We start from the raw sequence: 22,432 nt of genomic DNA on the forward strand, positions 1-22,432 counted from the left end.
TCATAAAAATTGTCATTGAATTGATTTCCCATTCCCAGTTGCTGAAAGTTACCATAAATTAGTGGAAAATCACCTAATATGATTAAGCATGCAAAAATTTTCAGTAATTGATTATAAATTGGCGGATAGTTGACGAAACAGTGAAAAGTTGACTAAAATATCGCAGAAATATATTATGTACGCTTTCTCCTGCGAGGGAGCTGCGATCACGACGACGATGATTCTGATATGAAAAAATTTCCCATACACGTAAATTTATTACAAATAATAGATCAAACAGGTATCTAAATGAAATGAAATCGTGAAAACATCGAATAAAGCAAGGTGTCTGACAGTCCTGGAAGTCTTGCAAAAGTCCTCCTTTTTGCCGATGATGAGTACTGCAAGTCCTGAAGTTGTACTGCTTTTTTTTCATTTTTCATTAAAAAGTCCTGCTTTTTTTCAAACCGACTTGAAATTATAAAATTTATTTCTCCTCTTTTTTTTTGGAATCTTGAGAAAATTTCGTAGTAAAGGGTTCATTTGTGGAATTTTTCAGAACTCTTGATATAACGCATTTTTGAGAACCTTTGCCCTCGCCTCGCTCGAGCTATTTACTCTTCTTTTTCCCGCCGAAATATTTATTACTGTTCAAATTTATAAGAGATGTTCAAAGCTTGAATCGGAAAAATTAACTCCTACCCTGCATGGAGAAACTTTTTTTTCGACCTCGCTTCACCCGAGCCAGTTTCTTTTTCTTTTTGAAATTTGAATTTTCCAAAAGAGATCACCATGTTGGAATTGTAAAATTTTGAAGCAAAGTAATAAACTTCTTATAAGTATAACTTATCACTCAAAAAACATCGTTTTTTATTACTCTTGAAATACTGGTTTTCGGGAGATTTTGTCCTTGCTTCGCCAAGTCCAGTTTGTTTCTCTTTTCCGCGATTAAAAAATTCCAAAAATTTTCTTATTAGGTTACCTACTATACAAAATAGGGTGGTCCTTAACCACATGGCAAAAAAAAAAATGTGCGATTTTTTCCGCTCCCATCCCCTAAAGTGGTGACCTCTGATGAGAAAATAATTCCCTATTTTTTATTTTTACATTGCACCCGCCCCGTAAGTGTAGCATAACTGACGTAATTTTAGGGAGGACGCGGACATAGGAAGCCATTAACAGCATACTGTATTGTCTAGGTCTAGAGCTGGACAATACTGATATACTGTCCGGCTCTAGGGAGGTAAGTATGTAATCCACCTACCTCTCTCTACAAATTAGTTCAGTAGTTCTGAATTTTACATTGCACCGCTCCAAAATACTATTCCCATTTCTTGGTTTCAATTCAGAAATAAAAAAACCACTTTTAAAAATGAAAAGCTACTTTCTTTACTTTTATTTCGAATAGGGATGAAACAAAAGATACCACCATGAAATTTTGTGTAAACAACAAATTAGTAACCATGTATTTCTTTTAGAGATTCATTTCACACAAGACTATAAAGAATTCCAGCTTTCTATAATTGATTTTTAAATATACTATTTCAGATTCCATCAGCTAAAATCACGTCAGTTATTTTACATTTTTAACGGGACGAATGCAATGTAAAATATCTGTAGGCAACAATGACTGCCTCGAGCGAATGCTCCCTCGCCATCGGATCGTTCGCAATCATTCGCTCATGGCAGTCATGGCTTGCCTTCGTCCCTTATATAGTAATATACTGATATGGTTAGATTAGGTATTATCTAGATTGTGGGAATAGTTGTGTTTTATTCCTACTGGATCGGGACAATAATTATTCCCTAAGTGGGGAATAATTACCACTTACCTGGATAGCTCGAGAGATGATATGGGTAGATAATCCTTCCTAACTAGAGATGTGCACTTTTCAGAAAAGTAATTTTAGTGAAATGAAAAGTGAAAAGTTCATTGAAAAGTGTGAAAAGTTGTGAAAAGTGTGAAAAGTAAATTGTGTGAGTCTCATTTTAAAGCTCTCTGTAAGAGCTTCAAATTGATGTATTTTATGCCTATTTAAAACACACAAAAAAACAAAATCATTTTTTCACCTACTTAATCGAATACTGGTAGTTTTGAGCCTTTCAAGAGCCTCTAAGATTTTTGGGTTTTTCAGTTTTGAAAAAAATGTTGAGAAAAATATCAAAAATGGGTGTGGACTGCGAAGGGGAGGAGTGGAGAGAGTGAAACTTGATATTTGACTTCATCAATGAGGTCAGTGATCTCTAATGAGTAAATTGATTGGTCACTCGCTTTTTTTTTTAGTAAAAACTGAAAAGTGAAATGAAAAGTAGGAACTTTTCTTTTCAACTTTTCATTGAAAGAAAAGTACTTTTCACTTTTCACTTTTCACACCGCACATCTCTATTCCTAAGTAATCATGTATGTACTCTAATAATAATAAAACACATTCGTGATGACTACTAAAATGTCTTTATTAAATATTAGTTACATATAGGAAGGTACATAGAGGGCAATTACAAACTACACATTTGAACATAATGAAATGGTCAGGTGTGTTACCTGCCACTTACGACCTGTATAAATATAAGAATTCCAATCAATTACGTATTAAGTGAGTACCTAATACGTAACTGACTAGAATAACACCAATAATTGAGATGTAGTTACAATTATTACGAGTTAATTTGGGTAGGTCTCATAAATATAATATTCCTACTTAGACTAACTCAATTAATTAATACTAAACTATAATTAATTGAGGGAACCATCAGACCCAAATAAGTATTTCTCAATACTTACCAAAGACACTGTACATATTACCCATCCAATCGATGTACTCACTAAATCCTGGTACTTGATAGGTACGTACTACACGAGGTTCGATGTATTATGAGAAATGCCTTTGATGCCTGGGGTGATCAAATATGCATCCAAAAAGAACCATAATATTGATTACGTAGAATTAATCAATATGTTCAAGGAAACACTAATTACCACGATAGAAGTGGGTTAAACACGATAAATGGTACATTGTCTTAAGGACCATGCACTTTCACATTTTCCGGTGCCGAAGCGAGAATACATATTTACAACATTGACTTAGCTCCGGAGAGCTTGAGATTCCGGTGCTAAGTGAAGAGCCTTGCTCGTGATCTTGCAACAGTTGCTGGATCCACAAGCAGAGAATCCCCCATGTTCCCCTTACTTCCAGTATAGGTATAATTTTAGAGAGAGCAAGTAACAAAGTATCTCCCTATAAATAGATCGAGTAATATTGTGCAAAAAGGGAGTTATACTAATAATCGCTAAGGCGGTTACGGGCATCCTGCTCCTCACAATACTATTTCCATTTTTGAAAAATTCAGGCTGCGGTGGGCTCCTCAATTTCCAAAAATTAAAAAAAATCTAATTCCAAGAAAATTTTTTAAAATTTCAAAATTTTGAGTTCCATCATCTCTAAGAGGTCCTTTTGAGTAAAATAGACTCTCATGACAATTTTAGCCCCCTCCCATGAAAACCAAGCTGACCCCTCAGAATAGCTGAAATTCATATATCGCACCTCGGGAGTAATAAGGTCACATCTCAAAAAAGTGAAATTTCACAGGAGAGTGATTTTCTTTTTTTTAAAAACTTGATTCATTATTTTTATCAACTTATACTTAATTGTGAGGAATGAATAGCACCTCATTTTAAAGATCTGGTATCCTACTTTCATTTAGCATAAGAACACTTTGAAAAATACAATCTTGAAGAGGAAATATGTCAATGTTTGGAAAAAGTTTTGAGTTATAACCTTTCATTAAAGTTGATGTGGAGGTGAAAGGAAGCGTCCAAAAAAAATTTCATGATCACTAAGTTGTAGAGAATTAAATTTCCAATCGACGTAATGTCGTTAGTTTTTTTCTAGAGTTCTTAGTTTTTGAGTTTTTCTCAAAAAACCAAAATTTCATGATATGTGCAAATTCATTTTTCTGAAAAGTGATCAATTTAAAAAAATTTTTCCATTTGGTACAAACCAATAAAAAATGCACTCCTTGTGACTATTTCTAACTGACAAACATTCAAAACAATCAAAACTGTTTGTTAACACTTTGTATGTACAAAATTTGCTCAAAAAAGGTGGCGTTTTTTGAGATGTGACCTTATAACTCCAAACAACTTGCAATGTTGTTGAGATTTTGAGTTAGGCCATTTGCGTTTTTTACAAGATCTAGATAATGTACCCAACTCAAAGTATAATTTTTGGTTGAGGGGGGTCATACAAACCCCAAAAATGCAAAAACATCAAAATCAATTTTTTTTGAGATGTGACCTTATTACTCCCGAGGTGCGATATTATGTGGGGTGTCCTAAAATTAGTCGTTTTTGGTCTTTCCTCCTCCCAACCCACAAAGTGGTGTCCTTTGGCGAGAAAATAATTCCCTATGTTTTATTTTTTACATTTTTGAAAAATTCGGGCTGCGGTGGGCCCCTCAATTTTCCAAAATTTAAAAAAGAAATCTAATTCGAAGAAAAAGTTTCAAAGTTTCAACATTTTGAGTTCCATCATCTTAGAAGGTCGCTTCTGAGTAAAATAGACTCTCATGACGATTTTAGTCACACCCCCCATGAAAACCAAGCTGACCCACCCCTCAGAATAGCTGAAATTTGTATTTTAGGTACCATGGTACCTATGTGGGAAATCCTAAAATATGTTGTTTTTGGTCATTACTGATATGCTGATGCGAATTGTTCACTTGCATACTAGCAATGAATTTGAAACAACACACGAGTCCCCTCTTCCCCTTAATGATTCAATTCATTGCTAGTATGCGAGTGAACAATTCGCATCAGCATATCAGTTAGTAATAACCAAAAACAACATATTTAAGGATTTCTCACATAGGTATGTACCTGAAATACAAATTTCTGCTATTCAGGGGGGGGGGTGTCTAAAATTGTCATGAGAGTCTATTTTACTCAAAAAGGTACCTTTTAGAGATGATGGAACTCGAAATTTTGAAATTTTAAACATTTTTCTTTGAATTAGGTTTTTTTCAAATTTTTGAAAATTGAGGGGCCTACCGCAGCCCGAATTTTTCGAAAATGGAAAAAATAAAAAATATGGAATTATTTTCTCACCAGAAGTCACCACTTTAGGAGGTGGGAGCGGAAAAAATCCCAACTTAAAAAGTAAGGACCATCCTAATACAAAATCAAAAGAAAAAAACGATATACTAATTATTAGTACGACATACAGGGTGGACCAACAAAAACTCCCAACTTTCAAACACGTGGCAAATGAGAACTATGAGTCTATGAGGTTTCCAGAGTTGGTTGCACTGCGAGGTGATTCTCCAGACTTGGCCATTTATGATGAACTCTTTATTTTTTGACTAAAGACAACTTGAATGTTCTCCGCGCCGAAATTTACATTCTACCTGTCAATATCAAAAATTTGTAAATGGAAAAATTTCTCAAAAATGTTTAGTCTCTTTAGTTTTCCGCATTTACCGGACGAACCGTACGTTCTAGCAAAAATCTGATGACAGTAATCTGAAAGAGAATTAAATTCTCTACAATTTCGTCCACGGGAAATTTTCATAGGACGCTTAGTTTCAAAACCGGGCATCTTTGAAGTTGAAATAAGACTTTTTTGGTACTCCAACTTCAAGGATGTCCAGTTTTGAAACTAAGCGTCCAATGAAAATATCGCGTTACACGAAATTGTAGAGAATTTAATTCTCTTTCAGATCACTGTCATCAGATTTTTGCTAGGACGTACGGTTCGTCCGGTAAATGCGGAAAACAAAAGAGACTAAACATTTTCGAGAAATTTTCCTGTTGTCAATTTCTCACTCTCGTTTTGCGTTGGATTCTTTTCCCATTTTCTCCGCTTCTCGGAACCGCAGAAGGTCAAACTAACGCTCATTTTGTAGAGGAAGAATAGGGCTACATTCTGTCTTTTATTTCGACCCTTCTGCACGCATTCGCGTTGAAAATCCCATAAGAGTGGAAACATAATTGCTGAAAATACGGTTCATCAGCAAAAACACGATGATTCGCATTCCAACAAACCAATGTGATTAACTTACTATATCGGACAAAATGGCCAAGTCTGGAGAATCAGCTCGCAGTGTAACCAACTCTGAAAACCTCATAGTTCTCATTTGAGACGCGTTTGAAAGTTGGGGGTTTTTGTTGGCCCACCGTGTATTCGCCATTGGCATTCTCATTTTTGTGCTGTTGAATTTCTCACATCTCACGCCATTAATTTGACTATTCGATTTTAGGTTTGAATCGAAGTCGAGCTGATTCAAGAACCAGAAATGGCTGAAAAACCTTCCAACCTGTACGATATTTTCCATCCGACTCCGGTTTCGTTGAAAGAACTATCTGTGATCGTTGTTGGCCGGGAACTGTGGCGTTGTGAAATTGATAGATATCGCAAAGACCAAGCATTGGAGAAATTTCGTGATATTCTATTGTTCAATAAAACTATAAAATCATTAAAAACTAAACTCCCTGAATTACCATCCGTGATTTATGATGTGATCGTTGAATGCGTCACCAGACTTGGGAATTCGATATCGGATTGGCTTGAGCAGCTTATCAAAACGCTATCTCGTGTTGATTGTGTTTTGAAATACTTCGACGATTTCGTTTGCGATTACAATGGAACTGTGGATTTTGTAAAGACAGCCGAACGTATGATGCATTGTGATAGGTTCGACGACGTTTTGAAATTCCACATAGCTTGTAGATATTTCTTAGAAGACCATGTAAGACGACTATGGCCATCAGTAAAGGAAAAGCTGAACGTGAAAAATATTAATTTCCATAGCAAACCGTTGATGTTTTACTGGATTTGTTATCTTAGTAATCAGTTGAATATGATACCACTGGGCCGGCATGGCACGGTTGACGAAGCGGTTTTTGAAATCTGTATTCGCGAGTCTCCTAACCCGTTGGCAATAAATTATTTTTGGAATCGTGTACCATACGAAAAAAGAATGCAAATGGCTGACTACGCTGTTCTAGTGGACATAGAATCTTTCGTGAGGTCCTTCTTACTCAAACTGGACGATCAACAGCTGGAAAAACTCGTCAATGAGAAGGGTAGTAACTTTATGCAAGCTGTGCTGAATGGACCGTTTAGTCACGAAAGGTTCATCTTTCAAACTTGGATTTACGTAAAAAATATAATGAACGGTAGCACTTTCTCTAGGTTTCTTGTGAACATCTTGATAACTAACCATAAGGTTGGGCTTCATGACCGCAGTGAGGATGAAAAATTTGAGAATCGGTTGCATCAGTGTTGCTTGATATGGAATGATGCGCCGCATGATTTGAAGAGATCAGCGATTACAAAAATTTCGTCCGATTTGGAAATAACCATATGCAGAGAAGCTGTGATTCGTGCTATCTCTACCGAGTTCCTGTTGTCTATTATTTCACATTTTACTTCGGAAACGAAACAGTGCTTTTGGAGTAACTGCTGGCAGAATTTGATGCTGAACAAAAATGCCCGCGATTTGCAACGAATAATGGAGATATGTTTCGAGCACGAGGATGACATAGTTAAGTTCAAGGAAAACGTTATGGCTGAAAGTGGAAGCTTGCAGCGCCGTTGTATTTCCTTATTTTCTCGCGCAAATTTCGACGAATTAGATGCTTTGGCCTATTTTCATCATCCTCGTAGTGCAGAAGCTGCAAAACATTTGAAACAGCGCATATTGCAGTCGAGTTTTATTGCCGAAAGTTCTGGGTTTCACTATACACTTGTTGATCATTGCGAAGAATTTGATACGTTTATTGATAAAGCGTATGACAGCGTCGATCTCGCGAACGATTTTAAACATCAACTGGTGTCATCTCCTAATAATCTGGTAGCTATGTTGAACTGTGTTGACAATCCAGAATTTTCCTTCGAAGCATTGAGGAAGTTTATTGAAACATTTGTTTCAACGGAACAAATTTTACAGCCGATAAAATCTTTCATCATTGATCGTTTGAAGGATGATGCTGTTGCTCGTGACTATGTCACCATGCGCGCTGCTTTTCGACCTTCACACTTTGACCAGTTTTTGCTTTGGTGCCTCGGAAGTAATGAGCAAGTTGTGGAATTCTGGCAAACTTATATTATACCTAACAAAAATTATAGGTATTTTTCGAGATGTAATACGAGTACTGATTATTAGGTACATACTGTGATGACTTAATTACCAGATTAATTAAAAAGCACACTTTGTATTAATTCACTTTAATTAGTAAAGCACAAACCTATTGTTACATAAAAAGGTACATTAAAGCACATAAGATTAGCTTAGGTGTTAAACTATTAGGAAGACTGATTGAATGATCCAATATTTCAGTTGTATTTATATTATGGAACTTTTGGGTGCAGGGTGGTCAAGTAGCGTTGACAATAAGTGATCGGAGCTGATACATAAGTTACAGGTTATTAATGAGTTGGATTATGGTATAATCTATTTGAAGCGCCGTATGTACGTTTTACTGGAGTTGGCTTTGGTGTAAAGGCATGAGCGGATTGCTTATAGTTCAGTCAGTTTATGGTTTAGGTAATTTTTAAATTGAATAATTTACCTTTGTAGCACACTAGCAAGTGCTCGATAATTTTTCAATTGATTTTTCCTGAAACTTTCATAATTGAGATTTTTTGGATCAAATTCTGAGATTTTACTTCGTTGAAATCGGAAAATTTTTCAAAATGCTTCAACGTGGATGTAGGAGAAAAGTGAATAGTTCTCAATTTAAGTCAATTTTTTTTCAATTTTCAAAGAGATCTGGAGAGCATGAAAAAAAAACTGTTGCAGCTAATCATGTTCGTGAAATTATTTTCGTTGAACATAATTAGGTAATTTATTTGTTTCGTATCAATCGTAATAAAGCAAGAGGAATCGCATCCCCCCTCCTCAAAAAATAATTTTAAAAAACCAGCTCAATTCAGTGTTTTTTTCTATTGTTGGCTGGATTTTTCTGACATACTACCACAAAAAAATAATAATATAAGTTAGGGTTGTAAAAGTACTTGTCTTGCATGTGTACTGAATCAGTAAATGAATGATTGAGTTTTTAATGTACACGGAAAGGGTTGCAGAAGTTCTCAAAGTCAAAATTTTTTGATTTTTCAAAAATCACTGGAGAATACTTATTTTTTGAAAAAAGAAAAAAAAACATTAAAAATAAAACATTTTGGTGACAATTTTGATTAAGAAAAAAAAACGGAATTTATAGTGAGTAGGAATTTTTTTTCGAATGTTCCAATGAAAAGGGTTGAAGAGTCCAGACAAAATTTTTTCGACAAAACGATTTTTTGCATTTTTGTTGAACATTTAGCAGATTGCTTTATATTCTTCTTATCAATCGTGAATTAAAAGTAATCAGAATCACCCTAACACACAAAAAAAAAGTACAATTAGAATTTTTTTAAATAGTTGATGGGATTTTTCTGACATACACATATTTGCCATCGACATTCTCGCTTATGCACGGCTGAATTTCTCACCTCCATTACGTCATGGTAATTTGACTATTCGATTCTAGGTTTGAATCGAAGTTGTGAGCTGATTGAAGAACCAGAAATGGCTGCAGACACTTCCAACGTGTATGATGTTATGCATCCGACTCCAGTTTCATTGCAGGAATTATCAGTGATCGCTGTTAGCCTGACACTGTGGCGTTCTGAAATTATCGAAAATCGCAAAAGCCAAACATTGGAGAGATTTTGGACTTCAATATTAGTCAATAATGGAAGCATAAGCTCATTAAGAACTAAACTTCCTGAATTACCATCCGTGATTTACGATGTGATCGTCGAATACGTCACCAGACTTGGGAGATCAATAGTGTATTGCGTTGGAGAGCACAATAGAACAGTATTGTATTTTAAAAAAAGGCATTTTCCATTTCGTCTTTCGGAAGTTTTGGAATACTTCGATGATTTCGTTTGCGATTACAACGGAACTGTGGATTTTGTAAAGACAGCCGAACGTATGATGCATTGTGATGGTCTCGATGATGTTTTGAAATTCGTCATAGCTTGTAGGTATTTTTTGGAAGATCACGTAAGACGAATATGGCCATCAGTACGGGAAAAGATGAATTTGAGAAATATTGGTTTCCATAGTTTGAGAAGTGTCGATTTGAGTAGGTATCCGATGTTGGACTACTGGATTTGTAATCTTAGTAATCAGTTGAATAAGATGCCATTGGACCAGTATGATACGATTGACGAAGAGATGCTGGAAGAGTGTATTCACTGGGCTGGTAACCCATTAGCAATAAATTATTTCTGGAATCGTGTACCATGCGAGAACCAAATGCAAATGGCTATCGAACTTATTCGTGTAAAGAAAAAAGAATGTTTCGTGAGGTGCATCTTATCGAAACTGGACGATCAACAATTGGAAGAATTCGTCAGTAAGAAGGGTAGTGACTTGATGCAAGCTCTTCTGGAAGATCATTCTCGTGACGAAAGGTTCATCATTCGACCTTGGACGTACATAAAAAATCTGATGAATGGTGACACTTTCTATGATCTTGTTGTGAACATGTTGAGGACTGAAGCTGGATATTTTTTGCACATTGTTCGTGATCATCGAAAGCTTGAGAATTGGTTGCATCAGTGTTGCTTGATATGGAATAGCGCGCATCATCTTTTAAAGAGATCAGCGATTATAGATATTTCGTCCGATTTGGAATTAATCATATGCCGAAATGATTATAATAGGCCTACTCGTGGTACCTCTTCCGAGTTCCTATTGTTCATTCTTTCAGACTTTACTTCGGAAGAAAAACAGTCGTTTTGGCGTAACTGCTGGAAGAATTTGATGATACACAAGAATACGCGCGATTTGCAACGAATAATGGAAGTATGTTTCGAACACGAGGATGACATGATCGAGTTCAAGGAAAACGTAATCGCAAAAAGTGAAAATTTTCAGCTTCGTTGTGTATCGTCACTGTCACGTTTAAATTTCAACGAAGTAGATGCTTTGATCAATTTTGGTTGTCCTCGTAGTGCAGAAACTGCGAAACATGTGAAACAGGCCTCCTTGTGGTCGAGTTTTATTGGCAAGAGTCTGGTTTTCTATCGTAAACTTGTTCTTCATTTTCATTGCGAAGAATTCAATACGTTTATTAATAACGCTTACGACAGCGTCGACCTCGCGAATGATTTTAAACATCAACTGGTGTCATCTCTTGATAATCTGAGAGCTATGTCGGGTAGTTTTCTAGTGGAAGAACATCACGCGGAAGCGGCGATGAAATTTATTGAAACATTTGTTTCAACCGAACAAATTTTACAACAGATAAAATCCTTTATCCTCGATTGTTTAAAGGAGGAAGGTATTCGTGGTAGCTTTACCATTAAATATGCTAGTTCTGAACCTTTCTTTGACCAGGTTTTGCTTTGGTGCCTCGGAAGTTACGAGCAAGTTATGGAATTTAGGCAAACGTATATTAAACCAGGGGACGAATATAGGTTTAGGTATTGATTTTTTAGGATAGTCGTATTTTTCGAAATGGCATATTTTGAGTGATTGAATTGGATTGGCGGAACTTCTCTGAATTGGAAGTATTTGTCTCGTAGTTCAATGTTCTACGTATAATTTCTTATGCTGCAGGAATTTATTGACGTGAATAAAAAGATGAAACTGTTATTTTTATGGTCAATTGTGATTCGTTTTTTTCAGTTGTTCAGTCTAGCCTACCTTTTTTTAAGATCATTTTAATAATTTTATAATAAGTTCTTATTTCGTAGTGTATGAATACTCATTGCGTTCTTACTTGTACATCGTAATAAATGCATTTATGAAAATCGTCGAATTTATCTTGTATTCGTCCACCATTGGCTGAAAATTGATGAAATGTAGTAAATATGTAATTGGCCAAAATGTGGCATTAATATTCAATAAATATGCAAAGAAAAAAATGCTTCATTACAAAAAATGTGATCTAAATTGGTATCTAAATATCGCATTAAGAATAATAATAAAAATCGTATAATATAATCTTCTTAGACTTGAATGTTTGGTCCATAAAATTTACTAAATTTCGGTGATAATGGTGTCATCAACTCTGAATAAGGTGAAAGATCCTGATGTGATGGAGTTTTTTCATGATTTTTTCAGTGATCGGAGCGAAAAATTCTATAAAAATCATCCATCAAAGTTGAATATCAAACCTACGTAAGCGTACAATAAAGTGTATTTTAAAAAAATGAAAACATGGTAATTCTTTTAACTGTAGACCAGAACGTCGTCTACGAAGCAGCTATGAAAGTTCAAAATTTTAAAAACAATCAACACTTCTTAACCCTTAAATGGCATTTTCGTAAAATTGATATTTTTTCAAGATTTTCCTGCGGTGGACTGACGAGTGACATGGTATCATGGCCCCCTGATACATGTGCATAAATGTTCACCCTTTCATTTGACATGTTTGACACATTGCCTACTTTCATATTTTAAGGGGCAAAATTTTTTGAAAAAGTACCATGTTTTTCATTTTTCTTGATAATTTTTTGTAGCCAATCGAAAGCGGCTGGAATAAAACTACCAACTGGTAAATGTTTATGTATCCATGCTCTTCTAATTTATATACAACAACTTGCCTATCTTTCTCATTTAAGGGGCAAAAAATTCAAACATAATTATTATTTCACTCATGTTGAAGAATTTCTGCCCCTTAAAATAAAAAAGTATGCAATATGCTCGACAGCGGAATTGAAGCGCAAGACTTACACATACATGTACCAATAGTCGTTACCACCCGAGCACTCTTTCCTTCCAGCGTAACGCAACGAAAAAACCGGAGTGCCATCTAAGGGTTTTTTTTTTTTTAATTGTTAGTGGTTGGAGGAGTACTAGAAATAAGCAACGTGGCTGAAAAATCGACCATGTTATCAGGTTTAAATAATTCGTAGAGGGGCTGTAAAATTGTCAAAATAAGTTATAACAATCAAGCTTTCTGTACCAGATCATCGAAGTGTTTCTTTTGGCCGAAATCGAACGCCATCAAAACTGCATCAATGTTAATTTGTCAAAAACGCAGAAAATTATTTATATAAGAAATTATCGTTGAATTTACCTCTCAGCCATCGAAAGTTAACATGAATTGGTGAAAAAATTAGCATAGGTAATTACGTGAAAATTTGCGAAATGTGATTAACAGTTGGAAATTGGTTCAAATGCTCTTGAATTTTTTCAAGTTGACCGAAAATTGATGAAACAAAGTAAAAAATTGATCAAAATATCGTAGAAATATTCAAAGATGAATACCTAAGAATTGTCCAATATTGAATAAAGAAGATCAAGTAGGTATGTAAATGAAAATAAATCGTGAAAAAATCGCATAAAGAATAATAATTAACACCGTATACCTATACCCAAGAAATTAATTATTATCTTCAGGGTATCTAACAGGCGGTGAAAAGTAAAAGTATGTAGTAAAAAAAAAAGTAGTGACTTCTGTCTGAGAATTAGTGAAAATTTTGAAAATATAATTTCAACTTTGGATACGTGGGTAATTCTCAAAAAAAGGTAAAAATCGTGTACATGGCAAATTTCTCAAAGGTTTTAGCATGAAATTTTTTTTTTTTTTTTTGGTCCATTCAAGGATCATCCCCCACACATTTCACATATGGTATTGAGATTTTTAGCCCCTCATTTCATTGGTGTACATTCGATTTTATACCCCAAATATCCTTCGACTTGGCTGTCACACGCCATGTTTTTGAAAATGAATGTTATAAAGTGTCACGAACTTCATTTTTTTTCGAAAAAATTGACACATTCTCATTATCATAGAACACGAAGGTCCATTATTGTGCAAATTGCAATTGGAATAAGTACATAGGAAGCTAACATTTCACATTTGAAAACTGTCACACACTTTTTGCGCAAATTTTCGAGCAATTTTCAATTATTTTTGGTAGCTTCCCAATCCAACATTTTTTTCTGGTGAGTGGCTTCACTGGTTCATTGTTCTCATAGAAATCTTACCCCGCACGGTTTTTTAAAAAAAAAACTACATTACAGCTCGTTCTGATCGTACTTATCTGTGAAGTTTTGATATTTCGCAAAATCTGTGTCCCTTGGCTTGCCTTTTTATTTACCCTGATGAACCCGCCAAAAACGATAATTGAGAAAGGGAAGTTATTCTACATGATAAGTACACATTTATTACGTGTTAAAAATCGAATAATGTCCAGTAGGTAAGGCTAGAAACGAAAAAACGTTGAGATTGTCCTTCGGCTTGTCCAGCGCCCATTTGTCCTTCGACTTGACCAAATTTCAGACAGCTGTACTTTTATCGCGCTAGTCGACATATTACACGATAATACAAGCAAAATTTTACATTTTCTCCCTCCACACGCTTCATCTCTACCCCTACCAAAAAAATAGTCCAGATTCGAACTCTGCGGCCTGAAAAACATAAATCGACATATTACACGATAATATAAGCAAAATTTGACATTTTCCCCCTCCCCACGCCTCACCCATCACCTCTACATAAAAAATAACTCCAGATTCGAATTCTACGACCTCGAAAACATGTCAATCGACATATTACACATCGATGAGGGTCGATGAATCCTAATTATCGCCGTTTTAGGGGGGCCGGGTTCCACAGGGGGGGATTGAATTGAGGCCAACACTAGAAAAGGGATCTGGGACACATATGCAAATGATTCCCGCTTGAAATTTTCCAAAAAAATGATTTTTGTTTTTCAAAATTATGCACATCAAAATTGACCTTTTTTTTTGAGAATTACCCACCCACGCACGTCTGGAACTCTGTGAAATTTTCAAAAAATTTCCCCCTCTTTTCGATCTGCCATAATTTTTTCCCTTTCAAGGTACTTTAGGTGTAATCTGAAAGTACGGCTTCTGACTCAAATTTCAAAAATATCAAAAATAGCCCCAAAAAATAGATTTTTCTCATGACAGTAGTGTTATTTTACTTAGGTATCGAATTCCACATTTTCAAAAATGTCTGCCTCGCTGGGCTCAGGTCGATTTTTTTTCAGAATTTGAATTCCTCAAAAATTCTCGTTCTAATTTTAAAAATGTCAGAGCTGAAAAAAAAGAAAATGTCAAAGACTAATAATATCGATTTCTTGTATGTACGTATCAAAAAAATATGCTATTAAAGTTTTCGATTAAGTAATGAATTTTCAAAAACTCTTCCCTTCGCTTCGCTGAGGCCATTTTTTTCCTAGTTCAAAATTGAAATTTAATAAAATTTGAAAACAATTATTTTCAAATTTGAAACATGCCAATGCCAACAAAATCAACTTCTGACATCAAAAACTAATTATTTTGTCGAGTTGGATGTTTGTTTTATTTGTCTGAATTCTGAAGAGCTTTTTCTTTCGCTTCGTTCGGCGTTCTTGATTGCTTCGTAATTGGAAGATGGCTCATCAGTATTCAAAGGTGACATTCAGTCTCCGAATGATAACAAAAAAGTCGGAATAAGTTGTTGGGAGGGGGGGGGGCAAAAATTGTTCCGAAAGGTTTTTAGAAAATATTTCAGTGATAATGGTGTGTCATCAACTCAGAAAATCTAAAAAAATCCTAACATGATGCAATTGTTTCATTATTTTTTCAGTGATCAGAGCGAAAAATTCTATAAAAATCATCCATCAAAGTTGAATTTTGAAGTGTACAAGGAAATTTTTAGTAAAGGTCGACCAAAATTGAAAATTTGATCATCTAAAAGTCATCGAAAGTTTATCTTTTTTCAATGTTTTCGAGTTAGTAGACTCCTTGTAAAAGAATATCATCATCGATTTTTATGTGTGAAAAAAGCAAATATTTAGATGAATTGGCGGGTTTGAATCGTTGTGGAGCCTTCCAGCGAATTTTAGGATATATCAGTTTGAAAAAAATCACCGCGAATGGAGGAAGAAAGTAAAAATTCACAACTTGCGAGTTTGATTTGATCGTCATCGTGATTTTTGCCAACTTTTTCAAAAACTCCTCCTATTTGAAAACCATTATGTCTCCTAGGGTGGTCCTTAACTACATGGTAAAAAAAAAATGTGCGATTTTTTCCGCTCCCACCCCCTAAAGTGGTGACCTCGGGTGAGAAAATAATTCTCTATTTTTTATTTTTTCCATTTTCGAAAAATTCGGGCTGCGGTGGGCCCCACAATTTTCAAAAATTTGAAAAAGATCTAATTCAAAGAAAAATTTTTGAAATTTCAAAATCTCGAGTTCCATCATCTCTAGAAGGTCCTTTTTGAGTAAAAAAGCCTCTCATGGCGATTTTAGCCCCCTCCCATGAAAACCAAGCTGACCCCCCCCCCCCCAGAATAGCTGAAATTCGTATATTATGTGAGATGTCCTAAAATTGGTTGTTTTTGGTCTTTCCTCCTTCCAACCCCACAAAGTGGTGTCCTTTGGTTAGAAAATAATTCCCTATTTTTTATTTTTTCCATTTTCAAAAAATTCGGGTTGCGGTGGACCCCTCAATTTTCAAAAATTTGGAAAAAAACAAATTCAAAGAAAAATTTTTAAAATTTCAAAATTTCGAGTTCCATCGTCTCTGAACGGTCCCTTGTGAGTAAAATAGACTCTCACGACGATTTTAGCCCCCTCCCATGAAAACCACGCTGACCCCACCAGAAAAGCCAAACTACAAATTTCAGTTATTCTGGTGGGGTCAGCGTGGTTTTCATGGGAGGGGGCTAAAATCGTCATGAGAGTCTATTTTACTCACAAGGGACCGTTTAGAGACGATGGAACTCGAAATTTTGAAATTTTAAAAATTTTTCTTTGAATTTGTTTTTTTCCAAATTTTTGAAAATTGAGGGGCCCACCGCAACCTGAATTTTTTGAAAATGGAAAAAATAAAAAATAGGGAATTATTTTCTAACCAAAGGACACCACTTTGTGGGGTTGGAAGGAGGAAAGACCAAAAACAACCAATTTTAGGACGTCTCACATAATATACGAATTTCAGCTATTCTGGGGGGTCAGCTTGGTTTTCATGGGAGGGGGCTAAAAACGCCATGAGAGGCTTTTTTACTCAAAAAGGACCTTCTAGAGATGATGGAACTCGATATTTTGAAATTTCGAAAATTTTTCTTTGAATCAGGTTTTTTTCAAATTTTTGAAAATTGTGGGGCCCACCGCAGCCCGAATTTTTTGAAAATGGAAAAAATAAAAAATTGGGAATTATTTTCTCACCCGAGGTCACCACTTTAGGGGGTGGGAGCGGAAAAAATCCCAAATTCAAAAATAAGGACCACCCTAGACATTCTAGGGGCACCTGCGAGACTGACACTTTTTTTGAGTGACTTTAAAACTCAGAATGAATGTTCTGATTTAAATAAGATGGATATCCGAAATCATACAGTGTTTTCAATTTTTTGTTACTTTGATTTTGTGTGCATCAAGAAAATCAACTGATTGCTATAATTATTTCAACTCGCCGCAAGTTTACAGTCTAAAACTGGATCTACTGCAGCATCAGATTGAATCATTTGAAGCGTCGGTGTTAAATTGTCATCATTGGCTGAAAAAATTCCAAAAAAAATGTCAAAAAATCGTCTGCGTTGAAAATTCCCGGTATAACGATATCTCAAGTGTAACACATCTTGGTCACGTGAAAAAAAAAAATTGCCAGATTATTTTTTTCAAAGAGATCTAGAGAGATTGAAAAATCTTTTGTTTAGAAACAAACTGTTGCTGTCAATTGTGTTTATGATGTGCATCTTTGTTGAACATAGCAGCCAAAAAAGAAAAAAACATCACAGTTCGAGTTTTTTTAATTGTTGATGGATTTTTCTGACATTAATATTCGCAATCGACCTTCTCATTTATGTATGATTTAATTACTCACATCCTACGCCATTAATACGTTGACTATATTCGATTCTAGGTTTGAATCGGAGTTGTGAGCTGATTCCAGAACCGGAAATGACCGAAAGAACTTCCAACGCGTACGATATTTTGCATTCGACTCCACGTTCATTACAGGAGTTATCCGTGATCGCTGTTGCTCTGGAATTGTGGCGTTCTGAACTTAATGAACATCGCAAGAGCCAAACATTGGTGAGATTTCGTGCTGCAGACAATATAGCCTCATTAAGAGCTAAACTACCTAAATTACCATCCGTGATTAACGATGTGATCGTTAAATATGCCACTATACTGGGGAATTCGATAGCGGATTGGCTTGATGAGCATTCTACAGCAGTATCCGATTTTGGTAGCCGTTATCAAAGTGTTTTGGAATGCTTCGATGATTTCGTTGTCGATTACAAAGACGCAACTATCGATTTTGTGAAGACAACCGAACGTTTGATGCATCACGATAGTTTCGATGACGTTTTGAAATTCAACGTAGCTTGTAGAAATTGTTTATGTAAGACGAATATGGCCATCAGCACGGGAAAAGATCGACTTGAGAAGTATTGATTTCTATAGGAATCCGTTGTTGTACTACTGGATTTGTTATCTTAATAATCAGTTGAATATGATATCAACTGGCAGGTATGATGACCCGGTTGATGAAAAGATGCTTCGTGAGTGTATTTGCACGTCTCCTAACACATTAGCAGTAAATTATTTCTGGAATCGTGTACCATACGAGAAACAAATGCATATAGTTAGCGGTAGTAGGTTTCCATTAATTAATATAGAATGTTTCGTGAGGTGCATCTTACCGAAACTGCTAGACGATGAACGACTGGAAAGATACGTCCAAGGTAGAGTTCACCACTTGATGAATGCTCTGCTAGAATATCATTTACGTGATAGAAGGCACAGCTTTCAATTAGCTATGTATTATTTTTGGAATTTTGTGCCAAAATGCATGCAATTGCAAACGGCTATCTACGTTTTTCAACGAAATAGAGAATGTTTCGCTGAATCCATCTTGCCGAAGCTGAACGATCGAGAACTGAAAAAATTCGTCAACCAGAATGGCAGTGAATTGATGGGACATCTGCTTAAATATTGTTCTCATGATGGAAGGCTTGTCTTTCAAACTTGGATGTGTATAAAAAATACAATGAATGGTAGCACTTTCTCTGATCTTGTTGTGAACATGTTGAGAACTGAGGCTGGGTATTTTTCGAACATCGATCATCAAAAACTTGAGAATTGGTCGCATCAGCTGTGTTACGAAATATGGAATAGCGCGCCGCATAATTTGAAGAGGTCAGCAATTACAAAAATTTCGACCGATTTGAAATTAATCATATGCCAAGAAGGTTTTATGTCTTCTTCTCGCCGCCGTACCTCTTCCGAGTTCCTATTATCTATTCTTTCAGCTTTCACTTGGGAAGAAAAACAGTCTTTTTGGCATAACTGCTGGAAGAATTTGATGCTGAACAAAAATGCGCGTGATTTGCAACGAATAATGGAAGTATGTTTCGAACACGAAGATGACATAATTCAGTTCAAGGAGAACGTTATGGCTGAAAGTGAAAATTTGCAGCTCCGTTGTCTTTCGTTATTGTCTCGTGTAAATGTCAACGAATTAGATGCTTTGATTAATTTTTGTTATCCTCGTAGTGCGGAAACTGCGAAACATTTGAAGTGGAGCACCTTGCAGTCGAGTTTAATAAGTTGCGATGATTTCTATTTAGACTTTAAACTTGTAGTTGATTGCGAAGAATTCAATACGTTCATTAATAACGCTTACGATAGCGTCGATCTCGCGAACGATTTCAAACATCAACTGGTGTCATCTCCTAATAATCTGGAAGCTATGTCGGAATTAGTTCTAAAGGGAGAAGAATACGCTGTAGCAGTGAGGAAATTTATCGAAACATTTGTTTCAACAGAACAAATTTTAAAACAGACGAAATCGTTTATCATAGATCATTTGAAGGAGGCTGCTATTCGTCGTAGAGCTGCTTTCGAATCCGTTAAATCTGAACCTTCCTTCGAACAGTTTTTGCTTTGGTGCCTCGGAAGTAATGAGCAAGTTTTGGAATTCAGGATAAGTTACATTGTATACCGTTGTCTAGAAAATGAGTTTTGAATATTCGGAATTTTCGTATTCTTCGAAATGAAATGCACATTTCGAGTGATTGGACTGGATTGCTGAACTTCATCTCTGAATTATGGAAGTATTTGTTTTTTTTTTTTAATGTCCTATGGTTTCTTAGGATGCAGGCATTTATTTACGTGAAAAAGAAGATGGTCAGTTATTTTTATGGTTATAATTGTGTTTGCTTTTTTTCAGTTATTCAATGTAGCGTACTTTTTTTTTCATTATAGTAATTATAAGTTCTTATTTCGTAGTGTATGAATACCCATTGCGTACCTATTGTACATCCTAATAAATACATTTGGAAATCGTCGAATTTACATTGTATCTATTCGTCCACCATTGGCTGAAAATTGATGAAACGTGGTAAATAATTGGCCAACGTGTAGCCGTAATATTCAATGTAGCAATGAAAAAACCGCTTTATTACCAGAAAATGGGTCTAAATAAGTATCTAAATGAAATGAAGTCGAGAAAAAAATCGTATATAATCATCGTAGACTTGAAAGTTGGGTAAATGCTCGTACTAGTAGAATTGATAGAATTTCGGTGATAGTGGTGTCGTCAACAAACTCTGAAAATGTGAAAAGTTTTTTCACTTGGCCTATTTTTTCGTTGACCAAAGCGAAAAATTCTATAAAAATCATCCATCAGAGTTGAATTTCAAACCTGCATAATTTTCAAGAAAGGTCTCCCAAAATTGAAAATTTAGTCATCTAAAAAGTCATCAAAAAGTGATCTCTTTCATTTTTTCAATTTAGTAGGCAGTAGGCACCTTGAAAACAGATGTCAAAATTCTTTCAACAGTTTAATTGTTTTTTCAGGAAAATTTTGTCAGCATCATACATTTTTAGTGATCATGAAAGCCTATAACAATTCTCTTGTCCCCCTCTCGTTGAGTAGAAATTTTGCGAAGGAAAACCGAGTGAGTATCCAGAAATTGTCACCAATAACAGCTGAATTTCAAGTATGGAATTTCGTTTTCGGAAAATTTTCAATACTTACATACCTACTTAAAATTCATGTTTTCAATCGACTTTCTATGTGAGAAAAGAGCAAATGTTTTGATGAATTGGTGGGTTTGAATCGTTGTGGAGCCTTTTAGCAAATTTCAGGATTTTTCAGGTTTGGAAAAACTGTCGTAAATGAGATAAGAAAGTAAAAATTTCGAACTTGTACGTAAATTTGATTCAACTGCCATCGTGATTTTGGCCAACTTTAAATGTTTCCACTTTTTGGTCAGAATTTGTTTCAAAAATAGTACATGATTAGAGGGGCACGCAGGGGAGAATCGAGAATCGTTGAATTTTGTCAATTTTTCAGTAACACCCCCCCCCCCAACTCCTATTCCTCATACTTTTACGAGCTTTGAATAAGTTCCATCAATTTTGAATTTGTTTCAGCTAATGCTCTAAAATTGTGAATCATTCCGAAAAAAAATATTCAATTCCACCATTTTAGCATCTGTTTGAAAAGTATTGAAAATAATTGATGAAATTCTGGGGTGTATTTTGGTCAAGTGATACCTCATTTTGAGTCGTTTCTAGTTCGCTTGAATTTTCTAAAATTAATCCAGTGGTTTTGGAACCATTTTTGAAATTCCAGGACGAATAACAAGGGAGGGGGGAGGGGGGAAGAATCTCATTCCATTTGGAAAGTTTTTTTTTTCACCTGGTATTTAGTTGTGAGAAAGGGAATGGTACAGCATTTTGGAAAAATTTGTCGAAGTTCCTTTTTTTTCTGTTTTTCATGGTCGACTATTTTTGTTATAATAATTTTTCTCGTATTTATCTTCACTTGAAGAAAATTTCAAACCGGTTATGAACTTTTGAACCAGTTTCGCAAATGTAAATCTTCGTATGTAGTTGTCAACACTGGCTGAAAAATTTTCAGAAACGGTCGAAAAATCGTCTGTGTTAGATATGTGACACATCTTGGTCAATGGTCACGTAGAAAAAATTTAAACCAATAAAAAAAATTCAAAGTTTGACGGAAAAAATTGGTACTTTTGTCAATTTTAGTCCAAAAGCGAGACTTTTGAGTGAAAAATTTGTTTTGAAATGTTTCAATTGATATGTGAGGGGTTGCAGATTTCCCCAAAGTTGACATTTTCTGTTTTTCATAAATCAATGAAAAAAAAGGGCAATTAAATGAAACGTTTCGGAGACAATTTTGAGGTTTTTTTTCAAACACAACTTTTTGGTAGGAATTTTTTTCAAATGTTCCAAGGAACCAGGGTTGGTAGCTAAGATCGAGCCAAAATTTATTCGAGAAAAAATTTTATTGTTGCCTTTTTACCTTTTCAAGTTAGGTTTCCAAGAGAGTTAGACAAAACTAAAACCAAAAGAAATAGAAAGATATTTTGGAGACAGGTCTAAATTTTTCGAAATCAATTTTTATAAAGTAATCCAAAGAAAATAATGATAATAATAATCAGTGTTGAGAACCGTTTGG

At 35.2% G+C, this 22,432-nt stretch overlaps 1 protein-coding gene across 5 annotated transcripts in view; it reads left to right on the top strand.

The window, feature by feature from the left end:
• LOC135847730 (uncharacterized) overlaps positions 1–22,432 on the top strand; it is a 151,895-nt gene that overhangs the window by 114,189 nt on the left and 15,274 nt on the right. The window contains exon 6 of one of the 5 annotated variants that reach the window (XR_010559222.1): positions 17,858–18,324. The exons of 2 other annotated variants lie outside the window; for them this stretch is intronic. Coding sequence is in view for 2 of the 3 variants with exons in the window: in XM_065367400.1 (XP_065223472.1) it covers positions 9,547–11,463 (1,917 nt within the window). In the remaining variant the exon portion in view is untranslated. Of the gene's footprint in view, positions 1–6,234; positions 8,261–9,508; positions 11,787–17,857; positions 18,325–22,432 lie in introns of those variants that run through there. 2 more of the 5 variants (XM_065367400.1, XM_065367401.1) reach the window with 2 other exon arrangements.

Source organism: Planococcus citri, chromosome 5, assembly GCF_950023065.1.
Source record: "Planococcus citri chromosome 5, ihPlaCitr1.1, whole genome shotgun sequence".
NCBI classification, from domain to species: Eukaryota; Metazoa; Arthropoda; class Insecta; order Hemiptera; family Pseudococcidae; genus Planococcus; species Planococcus citri.